The sequence below is a fragment of the Rhinoraja longicauda genome, chromosome 31, assembly GCF_053455715.1.
Source record: "Rhinoraja longicauda isolate Sanriku21f chromosome 31, sRhiLon1.1, whole genome shotgun sequence".
Lineage (NCBI taxonomy): Eukaryota > Metazoa > Chordata > Chondrichthyes > Rajiformes > Arhynchobatidae > Rhinoraja > Rhinoraja longicauda.
Genome location: NC_135983.1, coordinates 11,619,446 through 11,640,262, shown reverse-complemented (window position 1 = coordinate 11,640,262; position 20,817 = coordinate 11,619,446). Strand labels below are relative to the sequence as shown.

The 20,817-nt window shown below is 40.8% G+C and overlaps 1 protein-coding gene across 2 annotated transcripts in view; it reads right to left on the bottom strand.

Annotated features, from left to right (window-relative positions):
• Positions 1-20,817, bottom strand: part of arrdc1b (arrestin domain containing 1b) — a 41,374-nt gene that overhangs the window by 14,465 nt on the left and 6,092 nt on the right. For both annotated transcript variants that reach the window (XM_078425975.1, XM_078425976.1), the window contains exons 2-5: positions 12,014-12,124; positions 5,239-5,289; positions 2,701-2,855; positions 428-610 (exon numbers count right to left, since the gene is read on the bottom strand). In XM_078425975.1, coding sequence (XP_078282101.1) covers positions 428-610; positions 2,701-2,855; positions 5,239-5,289; positions 12,014-12,124 — 500 coding nt within the window. The remainder of the gene's footprint in view (positions 1-427; positions 611-2,700; positions 2,856-5,238; positions 5,290-12,013; positions 12,125-20,817) is intronic.

Below are 20,817 nucleotides of genomic sequence, written 5' to 3'. Positions count from 1 at the left end.
GGCATGAAGGGTTGTACAAACTACCCTGTTCCTATTTCTTGTTCTAGCTCTCAAATTTTCTTATGACACAGGAGTTAATTTAAACTATTGTGTCTATGCCAGTTTTCAGAGCATGACTCATTGCCCCGCTTATTTCCTGTAGTTGTTACATCTCACATACCGATAAACTTCCCGGATGTGCAAAAGAACCCTGGGTTTGTGGCAAGTATGCCTCAGTCTGAAGGCCAGGGGCTTGATTTCTCTTCCAAAATACTTTCATCTCTTTGGCCATCTGCCTAAGTAGCTTCTTACATGGTTTGACATTAGTCTTTCATTTGACAATGCTCCCGTAAATGGAAATTGCTTTTATTAACATTTTTAATATTTGATACAGAACAGTCACTTCAGTAAAGACAGACGGTGGAGCTTAGAATTCAGTAGAGATTACCTGGATGAGACTGGCGACAATATTACCTATATCCTTCCCAGATTTATTTTGGATCGCTGTAGTAAGATGAATGATCTGTCCTGAGGTGTATCCTTTCAGATCAGTGCTCACTGTTAAGATGATAACCCCACTTTTCACAATCAAGTAGCTAAACTTCTTGGTCAACGTTACAATATTTGGTTGCTGTCAAGAAAAAATGTTCAACAAATTAGCACTTCTACAGACAGAGTTGTAGGGAGAAGCTGGATAGGCTGGGACTTTTTTCTTTGGCGTATAAGAGGCTGAGGGAAGGTTTTATTGAAGGTACAAGATCATGGGCAGCATGGATTAAAGTAAACATTTGCAGTCTTTTTTCCAGGTTAGAAGACTCTTAAACTAGAGGGTCTAGACTTAAGCGGAGAGTGGAGAGAATTCGCAGGGGCAATTTTTTCACTCAGATGATAGTTTGGAGTTTTGTTTAGAGATACAGCGCGGAAACAGGCCCTTCGACCCACCGAGCCCGCACCAACCAGCAATCCCTGCACATTAACACTATCCTACACAAGGGACAATTTTATCAATAACACCATGCGAATTAACCTACAAACCTGTACTTCTTTGGAGTGTGGGAGGAAACCAAAGTTCTTGGAGAAAACCCACGCATGTTACGGGGAGAACACACAAACTGCGTAAAGACAAGCACTCGTAGCCAGGATCTAACCCGGTCTTTGGGGTTGTAAGCGCAGTAAGGCAGCAACTCTACCACTGCGCCACCCTCCACTGCGCCACTGTGATTGATTAGTAGGACAGGATGTTACAATCCCTAAGGTTTGCACTACAAATTATATAGTCACTATATAGAATGAGTTACCAGCGAAAGTTAATGCTGATAAAATTACGACTTTCAAAAGACATTTTGACAGATATGGATAGGAAGGGTTTAGGCCAAACAAGAAAAATGGGACTATCCCAGAATGTCAACTGACTGACATGAAGGCGTTGCAAAGGACACATTCCCATGCTTTGAGAGCAGAATAAACTTTGCATTTAATAGTTGCCATGAATGGACAATTACAACCTTTAAAATAAATAACTTTATTAAAAGGCTCATTTCTAATTACACATTGCCAGTCAGAAAAGCACTCACCCACAACTAACCTCTGCCTACAATCACTCTACTAATTTAAGAGACATTTGGGCAGGCATTTAAACATAGGCATAGAAGGATATGACCTTCGTCCAGAAATTAGCTTAATGTCGATATGCAATAAAGTTGCATGGACACGATGGTTGAAAGGCCCGTTTCTCTGCTGCACAATTCTACGACACCAATGTACGTTAACATGGTTCTTCTGATTAGAACAATGATGAGGTTTAAACAATTGTTCTCCAGTGACTGCACCGTGAGATTTATTTCATTGATTTCAAAGACTAAATCGAACCTGCCAGCAAATATAACTTTCATAGGTTGCACAGAGAATCAAGCCAAACTATGAAGCTTTGAATCAGGTTACTGATAGAGATACCCAGCTCCAGATTCCTTCCTTTAAAACTTGAACCATCACGCCAAATGAGGAACTGGGGTTAAAACAACTCCTTGCAGGCACATCGTAACTGTCACAATAACAATGGCAAAGAAGTGGAGAGGCAACAGTGGCCCAGAAGATGTTAAGACATACATAGGGCTTGATCCCTACACAACCCAATGTGTGCCTTGGCATAATCCCCAATTCTTCTGGTCATAGAAAGCAACAATAATATCTTAATATAATTTCTATATTCTGATGGGCCGAATGACCTATTTCTGCTCATATGTTTTATGGCTTTATATGATGCTACTATTAGGATGTGTGAAGTGCAAGTAACACATTCAAACATTTTTGGAAGTAGTGGTGGGGCAATAACAAAACACAGATAACTATGGAAAACGTGAAAATTTGTAATTTTAATCCAACTAAATCCTACAAAATTTGTATTTCTAATCCAATTAACTCCTAAACAACCTAAAATACACAGTGAAGGTGCAATGGCTTTTGAAATTAAACCATGAAAATAATGTTTTTTTGGCATTTGTATAGTTATCATATTGGCTTTGGATCTTTTCAGTTTACTTTAAAATCAATGATCCTCAATGGTTCTCATGCCGTGGCCATAATCTATATAGTTTACTGACAACTTGCACAAAAAACTTGCTCTCTCTGGAACAACAATAGTTACAGGAATAAATTTCCATTTATCAGTATATAAATTAAGAGGAATTGACACAACTGCAAACATGCTGACAATCCATTTACCTCAATATCATTGATCTCATTGAGATTCAGCAGGTTAAGAATGTAAAACACCTTCTCAGTTTTATAATCTTTGGAGAATCGTGTAGTTTCTATTGTAGCCCTGATGCGGTAACTTATCTTCCCAAAGAGACCTTCAAACGAAGTAGGAATTGTTGCTTTGGAAGAAAATATACAGAAATTAAATGGGTATAATTCAGCCTTTTAGTGAACATAGTTATTACATCCCTTTTCAAAATGTAATTTAAGGTCATATGAAAATAGAAAATTGTTTTAAAGGGACAAACATTCTGCTGGATGAACTAAATGGGTCAGGCAGCATTTGTGGAGGGAAATGGACAGTTGGCATTTTGGGTTAGGTCTTATTGAAAGAGTAGAGGTAAGATAGTAATTATAAAGAGGTGAGAGGGAGGGTTGAAGGAAGAATTGGCAAGTGATAGGTGGATACAGGTGAGAAGGTCATCAGTAGATGGAGTCAGGTGAAGCAGGGAAAGGTGGAGATATCAGCAGAGGCTGGGAGGAGATAGGTGGAGGCAAAAGAGGGCTGCAGGTAATGGAATCTGATAGGAAAGGAAAATAAGCATGGAACCAAATAAGGGAGGGCAGATGGGAACAGAGAGAGAAATGTTGCCAAACAAAAAACCCAATTAATTCTGGAAAATACTTTCCTCCAAACTGCACCACACAAGGCTTAGAATTAATTTTGGGAGACCAGGCAGCAACTTGGGAGATTCACTAAATCAGTGCAAGTGAATTACCCTCCGCATAGTTTTGTCACAGTGAATGTCAGGAGCATTTATTGGCCAGCAACTATTCTGTAATCATCTTCAAAAAACATTGAAGATCAGGAACTCAGGTGGTCACTGTACAAAAGTATGAATGAAATAGTGTGCCTATATGGACTGGAAAAAATTCCAAACGCATGGATGTCAAGTTAAATATTTCAAACCATGCTGTCACAGAACCCTTAAATCTATCCCAATTTAATATAACTGCCTGAGATTCCTAGTTGATCTCTGCTTGAATTTGATCTGCTCTTGTGGCGCTGTAAATCATGCTGATATATTTAAATACTTGCAAAACAATGCACTTCATCCCAGCAGGTTTTGTAGAATCACAAAGGTTACGGCACAGGAGACCATTCAGTCAATTGATCCAATGCTGGCTCTATGCAAAAGGAGTCCAGGAAGTCCTTGCATCCCTTTTCCCCCTACCCGCCAATAGCTTTGTAATTTTTTTCACCTTTTCAAGTATTTATTTCACTTCCAATACTATGATTGAACCTGCCCCCACTACTCAAACTGGCAGTGTCTTCCAGACCCTGACCATCTGTTTCGTAATTTAAAAAATCTTCATATCAGTTTTGGTTCTTTGTTGATGGTGACACCTTTGATAGCCAAACATTCCAAATGTCAGGTTAAGATTTTTTTTTTAAAATTCCATATACAACATCAGCATTTATCAATTGGCTTAAAGGGTGTGAGATGGTGTATTTGGGGAAGTTAAATGCAAGAAGAAAGTATATAGTAAATGGTAGGTCTCTTAAGAGCAATGATGTACAGAGGAATCTTGGGGTGCAGGTCCATAGTTCCCTAAAAGCAGCAAAACAATTGGATAGGGTGGTTAAAAAATACACATGGCATATTTGCCTTCATTAGTTGGGGCATTGAGTACAAAATTTGGGAAGTCATGTTGCAGTGGAAGAAGGATCTGATAGAAGTATTTAAAATTGTGAGAGGCACAGATAGCCAACATTGCTCTCACCCAGGTACAAATATCAAATACTAGGGGACATTGATTTAAACTGAAAGCGAGAAGTTTAAAGATGTGTGAGGCAGGTTTTTTGTTCTTTCTTTTATACAGTGGGGTATGAGCCTCGAACACACTGCCTGGCCAGGTTTTTGAAGCAGATATGATAGCAATGTTTAAGAGGCATTTTGACAGACGCATGGGGCAGAGATACTGACATTGAAAGTCAGCTGAAGGACCCGTTCCTTGAGAAATAACCAAAACATGTTGCGTTAGTACTTGATAGTGGTCATGTTCATAGACAATAGTTTGGGATTAGTACAGGCCAAACAAGGTAATTGAGATCGCTTTGTGAAGAGGGGACAATTAGCTTTGTTTATTCAAGTACATAAATTATTTTGGAACGAATTTCAGTGATATTTAATCCCTCTCAATGCCAGAATTGCAGAATATGATGAAGCACATACAGAGATAGATCGGTGACCTGAAAAGATCCAGAGAATATGAAACTAGTGTTTCATACTTTGAAGGCAGTAAGAAACTGTATGAAACACACAGAAGCAACAGCAGCTCACCTGACCTCACCCAAGGTTAAGAAAAAAATGCCTGATGCAGGAATAGGGCAATAAGATTTAAGTATTATTCTATCACAAATGTAATTTAATTAAAGACAGAATGTGGCTAAAGGCTTATCTCACTGGAGTCTTCTGTAGTAAAAGATTTCACTATACAATAATGTTACTCTGTTAGCAATATTAAAATTACTTGGAATATACACAAATATATGCTTACCTGATAAAAGAAATTGGAACGGGTAAGTATATTCTCCAGCTGCCAGGGCTCCTGTAGAGATAGGGATTTTATTAAATGATTATATTTTTATTTTATTTATACTTAATGTAATAAGATCTATTAGAAACTTCATTGGGAATGGTACACATTGCAAGATCTTTATTGGTGGTATGTGTACAAGGTTAAATGATAGAGTTTTATACTGTGCTCTGTACAAGGGTGTTAACAGACAACACTTTGCAAAAATAGTAGGGCAGGTTCAAGAAGTGATCAGGAGAATCCCTCTTGGAGTTTTACAAGTGTAGGAGTACTCTTAAGGTGGCAACCAGAAAGGTAATAAAAGACATGAAATGGAGCTGGCAGGCAAGATAAAGAAAAACCCCAAGAGATTATACAAGTATATTAACAGTAAAACAGGTGGCCAGGGAATGAATATGTCCCCTTACATTTGTTACATTCATGGCTGCAAAGAAGAGATGGGGGACATATTAAATGAATACTTCTCATCCAACTATACCAAAAAGAAGATTCTGGAGGCCAAAGAACTGAGGAATTATAGTTGTGATGTCTTAGATTATATATGGATTATCAAAGAGGATGTATTGGTGATTTTAAAGCGCATTATGTTGGATATATCCCGAGGGCCGGACCAAGTACATCCTCGGACCTTGTGGGAAGCTGATGAGGAAACTATGGCGTTCCTTGTGGAGACCATTGAACTGCGGGCTTGAATTATAGGGAGAGGTTGGATAGGCCAGGCCTTTTAGCTTTGGAGAGTAGATGCTGAGGGGTGACCTTATTGAGTTGTACAAGAAAATAAGGGACATGGAAAAGGGATTCAGGGAAAGCTAGCCCATTGGATAGAAAATTGGCTTCATGGATGGAAGGCAGAGGGTGATGGTGGAAAGTTGTTTTTCAGACAGGGGGCTGGTGACTAGTGGTGTACCTCAGGTATCGGTGCCCGGCCTACTGCTATTTGTTGTTTATGTCAATGATTTGGATAGGTACATGGATAGGATAGGTTTAGTAGGATATGGGCCAAACACAGGCAGGTGGGACTAGTGTAAATGGGGCATGTTGGTCGGCATCGGAAAGTTGGATCGAAGGGCCTGTTTCCAACTTGTATGAATTTATGTGCAAGGCATATTTAGAAAGTCTGCAAATTATACTAAAATGGGTGGTATCGTAGATAGCAAAGATGGTTTAAAAAATTATAGCAGGATCTTGATCAGTTGGGCAAGTGAGCAGAGGAATGGTTAATGGAGTTCAATGCAGATTATTGCGAGATGTTGGATTGTGGGAAGTCGATAGGGCAGGACCTTCACAGTGAATGACAGGGGTCTGGGGAGTGTTGTGCAGCAGAGGGATCTAAGAGCGGAGGTACATAGTTCCTTGAATGCGGCGTCACATCTAGATAGGGTGATCTAGATTGGGTGATTTAGCACGTTGCCCTTCAGGGTAACGAGTATAGAAGTTGGGATGTTGGTGAGGCCACATTTGGAGTATTGTGTTCAGTTTACGTCACTCTGCTATAGCAAAGAAATTGTTAAGCTGAAAAGAGCGAAGATTTACGACGATGCTGTCAGGATTTGAGGGACTGAGCCATAAGTGAGCTTCTAAAAGTTATAACATAAATTTATCAACTACTTAAACATTAAATATTGATTATCTGCTCTGTATCCCTGCCCCTAAACGCATGCTGGCACCATATGTCCTTGTACTCGCTGTAAATTTTCAGCGTTTTATCTTTTCAATCTGATATTTCAATTATTTTACACTTGTGACGGAAACATTTCTCAAGGCCTGTAAACCAACTATATTGGATTCCATCAACACAGGGGCATAAAAACTGCACTTGGACAGGCCAGTTTGCAACCAAAATATCTCTTCTTTTGTAGTTTGCATTTTTCCAACATTATTGTCAGTGTTTTTTTTCTAGTTTGAAGTGTGTTTTTTCACTCTTTATGTACTGTTTGTACTTTATGACATACTACCCATGTCAGGGGGTATGGGGAGAAGGCAGGAACAGGGTACTGATTGAGAATGATCAGCCATGATCACATTGAATGGCGGTGCTGGCCTGAATGGCCTCCTCCTGCACCTATTGTCTATTGTCTATATGAAAGGTTGGGAAGGCTTGGACTTTATTCTTTGGAGTACAGGTGGATGAGGGGGTGATCTTCTAGAGGGGTATATGATCATGAGGGGAATAGATAGGGTAGATATACATATTACTTTATGCGGAATAGGGGAATCAAGAACCAGAAGACTTTGGTTTAAGGTGAAACGGGAAAGATTTAGTCAGAACCTGAGGAGCAACATTTTCACACAGAGGCTGGTGGGTGTATGGAATAAGCTGCCAGAGGAGGTAGTTGAAGCAGGTACTATACCAATATTTTAAAGTCATTTGGACATGTGCACGGATAAGAAAGGTTTAGGGGAATATGGGTCAAACGTGGGTAGGTGGGACTAATGCGGATGGGCCATCTTCATCGACATGGGCAAGTTGGGCCCAAAGGCACGTTTTCATGCTGTATGACTCAGTTTTTTTTCTCCCAGGATAATAAATGATTCTAAAACTAGCACGCATGGGCTTATGGTGAGAGAGAAGCGATTTTAAGAGGGAACTCAGGGGCAACTTTTTCACTCAGAGGGTCGTCAGTATCTGGATTGACCTGGCAGAAGCCTTTGTCTACCCATTTGCCTATCAAGCCCCTCTCACCTGTATCCAGCTATCATGTGTCAAGCCTTGTCCAGCCCCTCCACTTTTCCAGCTTGCTCCCCTTACTACAATTAGCCTGAAGAAGCATCACGGCACAAAACATCACCTATCCATTCCTTCCACGATGTTGCCTGACCCGCTGAATTACTCCTGCACTTTGTGTTTTGCATCAAATAAAATGCATCAAGTCTCCTTCATCTTAGCTGGATGACTGACACTGACTTTTTGTCTCGCTACCTCAGCTTTAAAATTCTTTCTTACATGTAAGATGACCTCCACGATCTTAACCCTTCCATTGATGTAAGAATTTTCAATTAAAAAAAAACAAGACTGTCAGTAGCAGTTTCAGTAACATTTCCTATAAAAATTAAGTCAGAGGTGCGTTGTATTTTTGAAACAGAATGCAATGTACGCTGCGCTCAGAGGAGTACACCCCTAGAACTTTACACTAGCAGTGTATTAGTTATAATTTGTCCTACTCCCTAATTTTCTTCCAACTTACCAATTACGTAAAAATAATAAAAGCTTTCATTCAATGACGCAAAATGCTAACTATCAAATCAGGTCCTCAAATACTAACATCTGTAACTTTATAGACAAATACAAGTAGAGCCCATAATAGCAACTTTTAAAAGATACAATTTTACATTTCAAGCTTTCTGCAGGTTCCAAGCTCATACTGAGCACATCCAAAATTAAACCATTTCTGCTGACAGGACTTGTGGCCTTTATTGCATTGTGAAACAGCATCTTTTAGATAGGAAATTAATTCTGCACTCCGATTAATGCATTGCATTGCATAATAGTATACTCCTCTATCACGTACCCCCACTGCATGCGATGCTGCAGCAAAACAATCCAAGTTTGCCCAATCGCTTATTGTAACTTATACACTCCTAACCAGGCAACATTTTGGTAAACTTCTTCTATTTCCTCTCTGTATCTTTCACACCTTTTCTATAGTGTGGTGGCCAGAATAACACACAATCGTCCAAATGTATGCTAACCAATGTTTTATACAGCTGCAACATGACTTCCCAACTTTTACACTCAATGCCCCACTAGATACTGATGTTGCCACTTTCAGGGAGTTCTGGCGCACCCCTAGATCTCTGTGCACATCAATGTTCCTAAGGGTCTGGCCATTTATTTCCCTGAAATGTGAAGAATTGTCACGAGAAAGTATCATGAAGATATGATCCATGAGGGAATAATGGGTAATCAAAGAAAAATGGTAGGATAGAACAAGATCATCCAACTGAACGCAGATTTTCCAATAATTCTACTAATGCTTAGAACATTTTTTCTACTCACTACACCATCCAAATCTACCATCAGTGGAGGAAAGGTCAATTCCATTGGTGGAAGTCATTTGGTATGCAACCAAGAAACTATTTTTGTCACAAGTGGCAGCAGTTGCATGCTATTACAAGATTTTAAACAAGATCAAACAGAAATTTATTGTTTGAGTTTTGAAGTACAGCTGTTCCAAAGGGTACTAAAAGGGAAATGTAAAATATCACAATCTACAAAGTACTAACAATGCAGTAACATTATTATTTGACCATTCTCACAAAGAAGCTTAAATGGAGCTATTGTTTATTATCCAAGATAGAAGAGATAAAGTTTTATTTGGGCATATTGGACTCCCACACTCCGCTTACTGGCAGCTACTTGTGGAGCAGTCTTTTCAATGTAGCGCTGTGCATGTAGCTGATGTTGCACAAACTGTGCATGCTATCTTATGACACTATTCAAATAAAGCACATTCTTGTGTCAACATCATGTTTTATGTCACGTTGTTAAGACAAAAGGAAACAAACTCTGGAAAAAGGGGGCGCAAGAGACTGCAGATGTTGGAAATTGAAGCAAAATAAACCCACACTGCTGGAAAAACTATTTTCAGGAACTTCTGGAGCAACCAACCTGGAGGCCATTTTACAGCAGCCTCAGGAAACTAAACATATTGAGTAATGCTGATAAAAGGCTTAAACACAATGGAAAGAATGAATGGGCAGTGGAATAAATAAAGTGGACACACTTGCGAGATTACTTTCTGATAGTTACAGAACAGATTTGTAGATATCAGCATTCGTCAATTACTACCTCATATTAATTAGGTGGCTGATGAAACTCGCATATATTCTTTGATTAACATTGGCATAGCTTGTCTTGAACCATAATTTTTTTTTTTAAACCTCAAAATAAATTCATGAATACCATGGAGCCATATGTACTGCACTAAATTTGATTTACAGGTTGATTTTTTAATTTGTGCTGCTGTCATCATTTTTCATTCAATTCACAAATCTATTTTTTTCCACTAAAAATGATGAGCCATCATTCTAATTCTAATCCAGGTAACATTCTGGTGAACATCCTCTGCACCCTCTCCAAATCCTTCAAATCGTTCCTGCATTGGAGTGACCAAAACTGTATGCGATACTCCAAAAACGGCCGAACCAACGTCTTAAAGAGCTGCTTCATGATCTCCTGACTTTTATACTCCATGCCCCTAGCAATGAAGTCAAGCGTGCCATATGCATTCTTCACCATCTTATCTGCTTGTTTTGGCATCTTCAGTGAGCTATGAACTTGGACACCAAGATCACTCTACATATCAATGCTGTTAAAGGTCTTGTCATTAACTGTAAACTGTCCTCTTACATTCAACCTCCCAAAGTGCAATACCTCACTTGTTCGGATTAAATCCATTTGCCATTTCGCCAGCAATTTCTGACTAGGTTACCAAACCCTTGCTTTATCACGAATAATTACAATTATGTCTACGTGCACATGCAATTCCAATAAGCTTCTGTAATCATCTTAATGAAACACTAGTTTCCTGGTTAAAGGAAAATTGGGACTTTGATTAGACTGCCCAAAACAGACTAAGAAAATACCGTGGGAGCTTCATGGTTTTTGTGCTACAATATTACTACAGTTTGCTCTCCATGGCATTACTCATACAAATATCCAAAACAAAAAAGTTAGTCTTATAATGCTCCAAGAAAATGTGCTACAGGTTACTATGTTCAAATAAAATGTAACTTTAGAAAATCCAATTTACAGGATATCAATTTTATCATGTTGGTTTACAATCTTAATATCTCAGTAGCAGGAATTAGTATGACCTCTAATCAAATTGTAAAAGGTTTACATCCACCCATTTTCTCATTCCATAAAAGACTGTTTGCATGTAGTCCAATGATTTATCAAGGAACTGGTGAATCACTGATGACTCTCAGAAGCAGCAGTTCACCAGAATCTTATGAAAAATATGCTTTACCACGTATGCAATCAACTATGGAGCCCCAGTTATGATGCTCATCGCAACCTGACAATTCAAATTCAAACTATTATCCAAAACACACTCAATAGGAGAGAAACCAAAAATGCCAATATTACTCTGATCAGGAAACATCTGTAAATTGAGAAAGAGTTAATATATAAGACTGACAATCTTGTGAATGGCGATAGTAGACAAACGTGAACTCTATTGTTCCAGATGTGGTGACAACCCCTGGCATTTTCTTTATATTTCCAGAATCCAGAGTATTTTACTTTTGCACAAACAAAATTATTTCTTAGTCATTCCTTAGTTCCTTCATTGCAAATCTGGTAAAACCATTAATACCATTAAAATATGATTGCACTTTAAGAATAAATAGCAATAATCAACAAGATCCAGCTCATTGTTTCTGATTGTCTTGCCCCCAGTCAACACTTTTGAGCATGACTGTTCAGTTTTGCACTTTCTCAAATTATTTCATATTTGTCTCCACCTTATGAAAGATATTAAACAATGTCCTCAAAAGTAAAATGCACAGCATCACATACTCAAATGACTAAAAAGTATTTTAATTTTACAAGATTTCATTTATCCTGTTTAAACAATGATATGAAAACATGGATGCAATGGCATTGGGAAGTTATTAACAGTCCCTGAAATTAAAGTATAGACAATCAAGATAATGAACATGCAAGTTAAAGTAAATGTCAAATAAACTGTCTCGATGCCTTTAAATGAATGAACCAGAGCACAACTCTTACCTTTTTCTGCAACAACAAGTGTGCTGCTGAAGTACTGTTCCTCCACCTGCCATGCTGTGTCATTTGCTTTGTTGGCAACCCCACACGATCCAATGCAGTTGACTTTCACAGCTGTCAGAGTGAAAAATGGACACAAGCAAATAAATGTTTGAAGCACGGTTTATTAAACCTAGGAATGAGCAGTACGTGAGCAGAGGTAAAACAGTTCGACGGAACATTATTCTTTACACAATGAAATCATTGGTAATTCCATCATAAGTTCAAAGTTCTGTAAAGTTGCAAGACTGGGCCAAAAATGTTAGTGTATATTGACATAGGCAAGGTGGAATTCAATAAGCATCACTTTCTTTGCAAATATGCATGCATATGCCAAATGTTCATGGACAATCACCATAAAGATCTTCCAATTCTCTATCCTCCCTTCTATAATTACTATTAATAATATATTTAAGTGAAATCTGGTCTTAGCCACAAATTAACTTCAAGCTTTGTGCGGCCCCAATTAACACTGAATAAAAACCTATATTTTTAAGCAACAGAAAATGGGCCTCATTCTATTTTTTAAATGATCTCTGCGATATAGACTAATGAATGTTGAAAGAACTCCAGCGGTCAAGTAGCATCCATAGAGGTAATGGGATGGTGGATGTTTTGGGTTTAGACCCTACATCAAGACTGAGAGAAAAGCTTTCCACTATATAACAGTAGGTAAGGGCAGGTTAGAGGCTATTGGGTGACAGGTGGGACTGGAAAGGGAGGAGACGATGGGCAGATGGAACTAGATGGGGAGGAGGGGATAAGTCCATCTGTCATCAACCCCTCCCCATCACCTACCTCCCTCTGCCCCATACTGCTATATACTATCAATCTATTCAGAGTTCTTTCAGAGCTGTTTTTTTAATCCCACATTCCAGCATTTGTTGTCTTTTTTTTCATATCTTTCAATATACATGGAATTAAAATACTAGTATTTTCTGAAAGAATGTAGTTTTGCTTCAATATCATTGTTTAAATATCGTTAACAAAAATGCTGAAAATATTTTGAACAGCCATTCATCCTCTCATTTAATGTTTTCAGCTAATAAGTAGTGCCCTACTTGTAATAAATCATTCCTAAATAAAGCTATGTAAAACTCTTCAATTTGTTTTTTATCAAATACTTTGAATTTCAGAGTGAAACTTCAGTTATTTCATGAAAGTTATATGGTATTGTTATCCTAAAGCTTCATTATTACTTCACAATTGGGTGACCCTAAAAAAAGTTCAATCTGAAAATCCAAATGTATTTAATAAAGTACAGTGATGCTTGGCAAAGATAATAGAATGTTGTTTTGTTTAAATTCCAACTCTTGTATTAAAAGGAGCATTGTCTTTGAGGCTTAAAATTACCATCTACTATTAATATTAATTTTTGGTCCATAGATTTTACATGCATTCTGTAGAAAGCTACATACTGGAAAAGCAATTTATTTCATCAACAATCTATTCCTTTCAGAAACGGTGTGGTCAGGAAGAACAAAAGACTTGCTACAAATATACAGTGTTGTAAATGAGCCCACATCTGAAGTATTGAGTACAACTATGCCCTTCTTATAGAAGGAAGTACATTTTTGCCTTGGAGATACAGTACAGTCAAAGATTTACCGCACTCATTTCTGTAATAAGGAAGTTATTCTCATATTAAATGGGCTAAACCCTTTAGAGTTTTTATAAATGAAAGGTGACCTCATTAAGAATCTCATCAAGATTCAGAGAAGACTTTACAGGGTAATTTTTAAAGGTTGTTTCCTGGATGTCTTTTTAAAAAACAGGATAAATAATTAAATGAAGATACGTTTCTTTATGGATAGAAATAGTTCTCTACTCCAGGGCAGTATACCATCACTTCCTACAAGACAAAATTAAGTGGCAACTCAAACGACTGCAAGGCATCATTCCTGGACGAGCTCAATGCGTTCTACACACACTTCGAAGGGGAGAGCACTGATGTGCCTTCTTGGGCCCCATAGCCCCCATCTCAGTCACCGAGGCCGACGTCAGAAGATCCTTCATGAGGGTGAACCCTCGGATCTGATGTACCTGGTTGCATTCTCAAACCCTGCATGGACCTAACTGGCTGGAGCTTTTGTTGACATCTTCAACCTCTTGTTACTGAGGTTCCTACTTGCTTTAAAAGGGCCCGTGGTGTTGAAGTTCTTTTGGTTGGTTATGGCACATATCAACTCCTATCTCAGTAAGTACCTGGATCCATCACAATTTGCCTGCCGTCACAATAGATCAACAGGGGATCCAATCTCACTGGTTCTTCACGATGCACTAGACTACTTGGACAATAAAAAAGACATACGTCAGGCTGTTGATCGTAGACTGCAGCTCAATATTCGTCACCATCTTTGCCTCCAAACCTGTTACCAAGCTCAGGGATTTGGGGCTCTCTGCATCCCTTTGCAACTGGATCTTCAACTTCCTCGTCAATAGAACACAATCGGTACAAATTGATAGCAATACCTCGATAACCATCAGCGCAGGGGCACCTCAAGGCTGTGTGCTCAGCCCCCTGTTCTATCCACGACTGTGCTGCCAGATACAGTTCCAGCTCTATCTTTAAATATGATGACGACCCACTGTTGTTGGATGTATTACGAGTTAGCGTATAGGAGGGAGATCGATCGTCTGATTCCATGGTGCCAGAACAATGGACTACTACGTGAGCCACAACAATAGCCATGTCAACCAGACCGTGTGGTGGGTGAAGAAGGGCTTCACAGGCGCACCTTGCGTGCCAGGGGTGGCGTCGGCAGGTCCATCCGCTATAACCAAAATCCACTATAAAGGTGTCTGTGGATAATGGACTTTCTCACCAACGGGTCACAGAAAGTGCTGGTCAATAACACCTTCTCCAACCTCCTACACACATCCCAGCAGGGCTGTGTCCTCTCATCCCTGCTCTTCATTCTGTACATTGATGACTGCAGGTCCACCCAGCCAAACTGTAATTTGATCAAGTACGCTGATGACACAGTTCTCCTATCTCTGCTCTCAGGCCCCTCACAGCACCACAGCTCAGCTCTTCATGAGTTTGTGGACTGGTGTGACAACTCCTGTCTTGAACTAAACGCAAATAAGACCAAGGAGATGGTCGTGACATTCTCCAACAAGCAGAGGGAACTGGCTCCGGCAGTCATCACTACCATCCACGGGAAGCCTGTGGAGATTGTTGAGGAATACAGGTACTTGGGTACAGTCTTCGACAATCTGCTGAAATTTGCCTCCAACACAGCGGGGATCCTCAGGAAATGCCAGGAGCGGCAGTATCTCCTGAGGAAGCTCAACTCCTTTGGGGTCAGCAAGGACATCCTCATCACGTTTTACTACTCCTTCATTGAGAGCGTCATCACGTTTTCCTTCACCTGCTGGTTCCACTCCATCAGCCTTCAGAACTGAAACCGCCTGCAGAGCACAGCCAAAGTCTGTTCCAAAATTATTGGACTCCCTGTCAGAGCACCCCACCCTATGCGACCAGCAGATGCTAAGGTCAGCTGGCAGGATTTTACAGGACCCTTCCCACGTCCTGTTCTCTGCGTTTGAGTGGCTCCCCTCAGGACGCCGGCTTCGCTGCCCAGGCTGTAGGACACAGAGGAGAAGGGCAACCTGTGTCCCCAAGGCTGTTCAGCTCCTCAACTCTCAACCACCCCGTCCCTCTGCTCACCCTGCTAACCCCCCCCCCCCCAATAGTTTTTGTACTACTCTACGTGCCTTTGTAAATTGCCGCAAGGGGACAAATAAAGTGTTTTGTCCTTGATCTTGAACCGTTAAAACAAATGTTTACTGAATTGTCAATTTCCCCCCAATCACAGGAGAGTAGGAAACAAATTGAAACAAAATTCAAGGTTATTACTATACTTTTCCAAAGCTTCCAATACATTTTAGAAGCCTGGAACAAGTCAGTTAACTGGAATCAAGTAATATGCGGCTTAAGAGAATAGGAACTGAACCTTTTCCTAATACTAAATCATAACAAGTCACACCTCATGAAAATATTCGCCTGGAGGTTTTTGAATATTATAGATTACAACCAAATATTTGGGGAAGTGGAAACATCTGTTGCCCTGTCTCCAAATAAATGTTGCAACTCCACGTACCTGATTCTATCCTATCCCCCCCCCCACTGTCCAATCCCTTCCCACCTACGTCCAAGACACCTCACAAGACCTTTCACTCTTTAATAAGTTTCAGATTCCAGGCCGCCGTTCATTCATCTTTATCGAGGATGTTCAGTCTCTCTACGCCTCTATCCCCCACCAGGAGGGCCTTAGGCCCCACCGATTTTTCCTCGAACAAAGACTCTACTAACACTCTCCTCCGCCTAGTGGAATGTCCTCACCCTCAACAACTTCTCCTTTTGACTCCTCCCACTCTCTCCAAATCAAAGGTGTAGCCAAGGGCACTCATATTGGCCGCGCATCGTCGATTACGCCGAACAGTCCTTATTCCAGGCACACACTGGCCCTATTCCCCAACTCTTTCACGACGGCTGCATCGGAGCTACCTCCCGCACCCGTGCAGAACTCATTGACTTTATTAACCTCACCACCAACTTCCACCCTGCCCTCAAATTCACCTGAACTATCTTGGACACCTCTCTCCCCTTTCATCATCTGTCTCCATCACAAGAGACAGACTATTGACAGATGTTCATTGCAAACCTACTGTCTGTCGACTATCTGAACTACACTTCACCCCACCATGCCTCTTGCAAAGATGCTGTTCCCTACACTCAATTCCTCCGCCTCCGCCACATCTGTTCCCAAGATGAGGTGTTCCACACTAGGATATCAGAGATGTCCCCATTCTTCGGAGAATGTGTGTCCTTCTCTGTGTCCTTCCCCCTTCTGCCACACATTTCACCCCACCAACCTCTGCATCCAACACATTATGCACCGACATTTCCATGACCTCCTATGGGATCTCACCACCAATCACATTGTCCCATCTCCACCTCTTTCTGTCTTCGGCAGAGGCCATTCCCTCCGCAACTCCTTGGTTTACTCTTTCCTTCCCACCCAAACCACCGCCTCCCCGGGTACTTTCCCCAGCAACCACAGGAGATGCAAAACCTGCCTTTATACCTCCCCCTCTCTCCCACCCAACTCCATCCAGGGACCTCCAGTCTTTTCAAGTGAGACAGAGGATCACATGTACCACCTTTAGCTTCATCTACTGCATCCAGTGTCCCAATATGGGCCCCTGCACATCAGCAAGACCAAATGCAGCGAGTGTTTCGTTGAACACTTAGCAACTGTTTTGCCGAGGACTATGGAATCTCCTGGTTGCCAACCGTTTCCACTCCCATTCGCATACTGATCTTTATGTCCTGGGCCTCCTGCATTGCCAGAGTGAGGCCACGTGCAAATTGGAGGCACAGCACCTCATATTTCGCTTGGGCAGCTTACAACCCAGCAGTATGAATGTTGAATTCTCTAATTTTAAGTAACTTCTACTAATTCTCCACCCCACCCTTGCCCTCTTCTTCCACCCTAGTCATTTAACCAGTTCCACAGTTCACCACATTGCATCCCTCTTGAGATCACACCTTCCCAAGCCAACAATGGGCCTACCAGGGCACCATCCTGCCTGTGGTCATCTCATAAGGAATAGGAGTAGAATTAGGCCATTCGGCCTATCAAGCCTACGCCATTCAATCATGGCTGATCTATCTCTCCCTCCTAACCCCATTCTCCTGCCTTCTCCCCATAACCTCTGACTAAACAAGAATCTATCTACCTCTGCCTTAAAAATATACACTGACGGCCTCCACAGCCTTCTGTGGTGAAGAATTCCACAGGTTCACCAACCTCTGACCAAAGAAATTTCTCAACTCCTTCCTAAAAGAACGTCCTTTAATTCTGAGATTATGACCTCTAGTCCTAGACTCTCCCACTCTTGGAAACATCCTCTCCGCATCCATTTTATCGAAGCCTTTCACTATTCTGTATGTTTCAATGAGGTCCCCCCCCCCCCATTCTTCTAAACTCCTGTGAGTACAGGCCCTATGCCAACAAACGCTCATCATAAGTTAACCTGCTCATTCCTGGGATCATTATTGTAAACCTCCACTGGACCCTCTCCAGAGCCAGCACATCCTTCCTCAGATATGGTGCTCAAAATTGCTCACTATCTGTTGACAGCACTGATTGGTCCTGGTCTTTTCTCCTCTCCAGCTGATCACCCCTCACCCCCCCCCCTTTCAGTCTGAAGAAGGGTCATGGCCGGAAATGTCACCGATCCTTTTCCTCCAGAGATGTAGCCCAACCCAATGAGTTAGTCCAGCACTTTGTAAATGTTTCAGGTAGTTTTTCTAATTTTTTTTAATTTTTTTTAATTTCTTTCATAAATATATCCTTTTACAATCTCAAGATGCTGTAAAGCACCTTAATTAATTAAGTAGTTTTAGTTTTAGATATACAGCGTGGAAACAGGCCCTTCGAACCACCGAGTCCTCGCCGACCAGCAATCCCCGCACCTTAACATCCTACACACTAGGGACGCACTAAAATTTACAATTTTACCAAGCCAATGAACCTACAAACCTGTACGGCTTGGAGTGTGGGAGCGGTGCTCCCGGGGTAAATCCACACAGGTCACAGAGATAACGTACAAACTCCGTATAGACAGCACCCATCGTCAGGAACGAACCCGTGTTTCTGGCACTGTAAGGCAGCAACTCTACCACTGCGCCACCGCCCTAGTACTTCAAGTACTTTTTGAAGTATAATCACTGTTGCCATGCAGAACCATTTTCTCCCATATTTATACTTAATTTCAGATTAGCAATTTTACAATGTGGAACATTATGTCATTATTCGCTTACCTAGAATATAGTTACATTTCCTTACGTTATTTTAATTTGGTCAACATCTCATTAATAAATTTGAGAAGTAATCTATTTTTGTTAAACTCTGGACTGAGTAGCTCAGTGGCGTCTGTCCACACAGCTTTTGCTATGACTGCACCAAGTTTCAGTGCATTCTTCAGCACATAACCCTGCAACCTGAGAAATACCTGTCTGCAGTATTCTGCTCAGAACATCTCCTTGTACTGGAACAACAGGTTTTGGGCAGACTCAGTTTTCAGGAGATTCCATGCAAAGGAATGTAAGAAAATAACTGCAGATGCTGGTACAAATCGAAGGTATTTATTCACAAAAGGCTGGAGTAACTCTGCAGGTCAGGCAGCATCTCAGGAGAGAAGGAATGGTGATGTTTCGGGTCGAGACCCTTCTTGATCAGTCTGAAGAAGGGTCTCGACCCGAAACATTACCCATTCCTCCTCTCCTGAGATGCTGCCTGACCTGCTGAGTTACTCCAGCATTCCATGCAAAGGAGTGACCTTTAAAGAGTTTATTTAACCTTTCTACCCAGGGTAGGGTACTCTAAACTAAAGATAGAGATTTAGACGAGAGGAGAGGTTTAAAAAGTATTCGAAGGTAGACATAAAATGCTGGAGTAACTCAGCGAGACAGGCAGCATTTCTGGGGAGGAATGGGTGACGTTTCGGGTCGAGACCCTTCTTCAGACATTTAAAAGGTATTCAACGGGCAATCTTTTCACACCAAGGGTGGTGGGTATATGGAACAAGCTGCCAGAGAAAGACGTAAAAGTAGGGGCAATATCAACATTTAAAAGACACTTGGAAGAGAACATGGATAAAAAATTATCAATGGCATACAACCTAAATACAGGCAAATGTGTCTAGGTCAGATAGACATCTTGGTCGGCATGGACAAGTTGGCCTGAAGGGCCGGTTTCCTTGCTGTAAGACAATGGCAGCAGTTTTACTCCCCTAAAAGGCTTGCCAGAGCTCGAAACATGCTGCAACCATTCCAAAGGTAACATTAAAATACCCGTTTCCTGGGAAGTCTTGTAGATAATAGATGAAATACAGAAACTATTCCCATTTCCGCACAGCATATTCCTGAAGGGAGTGTAATGTTTAAAGTTTAGAGATACAGCGCTGAAACAGATCCTCCGGCCCACCGGGTCCGTGACGACCAGCGATCCCCGCACATTAACATCAACCTACACACACTAGGGACAATTTACACTTTAAGCAAGCCAATTAACCTACAAACCTGTACGTCTTTGAAGTGTGGGAGGAAACCGAAGATCTTGGAGAAAACCCACACAGGTCACGGGGAGAACGTACAAACTCCGTACAAACAGCACTGGGTCGGGATCGAACCCGGGTCTCCGGCGCTGCAAGTTGTAAGGCAGCAACTCTACCGCTGTGCCACCGTGCCGCCAATTGTCAATTGACAGGACAGCTTTTTAAGGACAAAACAGCACATGGGAGTAAAAATATCTACCATTCAAATCTTACTCATTTTCCAAAAAGGTGAAGTGCATTGCTTTACCCTGTCCCTTTGCTTCTCAAATCTAGCTTTAAATCCCTTTTTGATTGGCACAATGCAAAGTATTTTGCCTTCCTCCCTATGATTGAAATAAAATGAGTTTGGACAATCTGGTCCGGATGTAAAGTTTAGTGCATAATTCATGAGTAAAATGGCAGCAATACTCAAGGCGGCCAACAGGTTAACTAATATAATTTAGAAAACAAAATATCGTAACTGTTTGTTGCTGAACAGACATTTTCAATAAATAAGCAATTAGCTTCTCGAAAGAAATCCAAATATCTTTATGAAATAAAACTCTATACCACGACAAAATTGAGTAGTTGATAAGAGTATAGTGTAATAATCAATTTTGTTTTCCTGTCTTTAAAAAGAGGTAGTTCTACCTCCCATT